Source organism: Rosa chinensis, chromosome 1 (genome assembly GCF_002994745.2).
Source record: "Rosa chinensis cultivar Old Blush chromosome 1, RchiOBHm-V2, whole genome shotgun sequence".
Taxonomy (NCBI): Eukaryota; Viridiplantae; Streptophyta; class Magnoliopsida; order Rosales; family Rosaceae; genus Rosa; species Rosa chinensis.
In genome coordinates this window covers 61639215-61640447 of record NC_037088.1, presented here as the reverse complement: position 1 = coordinate 61640447, position 1233 = coordinate 61639215, and the positions used below count along the sequence as shown (strand labels likewise).

General features: G+C 41.0%; 1 protein-coding gene across 1 annotated transcript; it reads right to left on the bottom strand.

Moving 5' to 3' along the window:
- Positions 1-978, bottom strand: LOC112171358. The gene has a single exon (XM_024308556.1). The coding sequence runs from the start codon at positions 976-978 to the stop codon at positions 1-3; it is 978 nt and encodes a 325-aa protein (XP_024164324.1).
- Between the last annotated feature and the right edge of the window lie 255 nt (positions 979-1233).

The following is a 1233-nucleotide window of genomic DNA, read 5'->3' as shown; positions in this document are numbered from 1 at the left end:
TCATACTCTTTTAACTTTTGATTCAGCAACCACCATGCATTTACTATCTATCTGATGCTTAAACTCTGTTCTTTCCATATTAGCATCGAAGCCAATAATCCTCTTGTCTGCTCCCACAGATAGTATAATTTGCTTTTGCCACATCCCAGCAACGCCCATAACAGCAGATGAATGTATACTCCTATGCAATTGCTTTGGTTTCCAGACATTTTCTGCATCCGTCTCTTTCCAGAGTACAACAGCATGATCACTACCACCAGTGACAAAGCAGGTATTCTCCCAAGGTGGGAAAACTATGCTGTTAATAATCCCTTTCACATGAGGCTTGGCTTCCAAGAAAGTAACACGAGGTTTCCCTTGTGTTCGATTTAGATTTAGAACTGATACTTGTGATTCCCCACCATCAGCAGTATACACAGAAAATAGGCTGTTTCCATGGGGATGCCAGGCAATATCTTCTGGCCATCTCCTTTGCTTTGGGGATTGACAATCTGTAGTACTAAGTAGAGAAGCACCTGACCCCCTGCCTTGAACTTCCCACAAGTTGACCAGTCCATCCAAAGCGCTGGTTGCAAAAAGTTGATCATTCACTGGACACATATAAAGACATCTCAACTTTCTCTTGTGATGACTGGATATGTGATTGTTTGAATGGCACTGGATTATAGAGGGTTTGGAGCTAGTACGAACCATCGGAATTAATTCTTTATGTTCTTTCTCCTCGAACTTCCGTTTTGTCCCTTTATCTTGAACTTCAACATCCTGCTTTGACGAACTTCTATAAGACTTATCTCCTTTTTCTTTGCTAGCACTAATAGACTGACTAGAAACTGCCGGGCTGGCTTGAGAACTAGAACTAACTTGTGCCTTCCCACTAGACCCTGCCACTTTCGGAGGTTGGGAAACTTTTGGAGTGATAGCAGGAATTAAAAGATCTGTTTTAGATTGAGGCCGGCTTCTTAAAGGGATAGGACTCATTGATCTGCGCTCCTCCTTTGCATGTAATTACATGGAAGGTTCGTTCATACAATAATGTGGTAAATATGTCTTTTTTAAGCCCTAATTATCACTACTAATTAGAACCAAGTGGTGTATGTTTAGTGATTGCTGATAGTATGTGTGGGATCATTTCTACAATTGTACTTGAGCGTTTGTATTAAAGATCTTAAGTTTTCTATGCAGCGAATACAAGTTGGTGCTGCTAGGGTTTTGTCAGTGTTCTTGATGATGGCA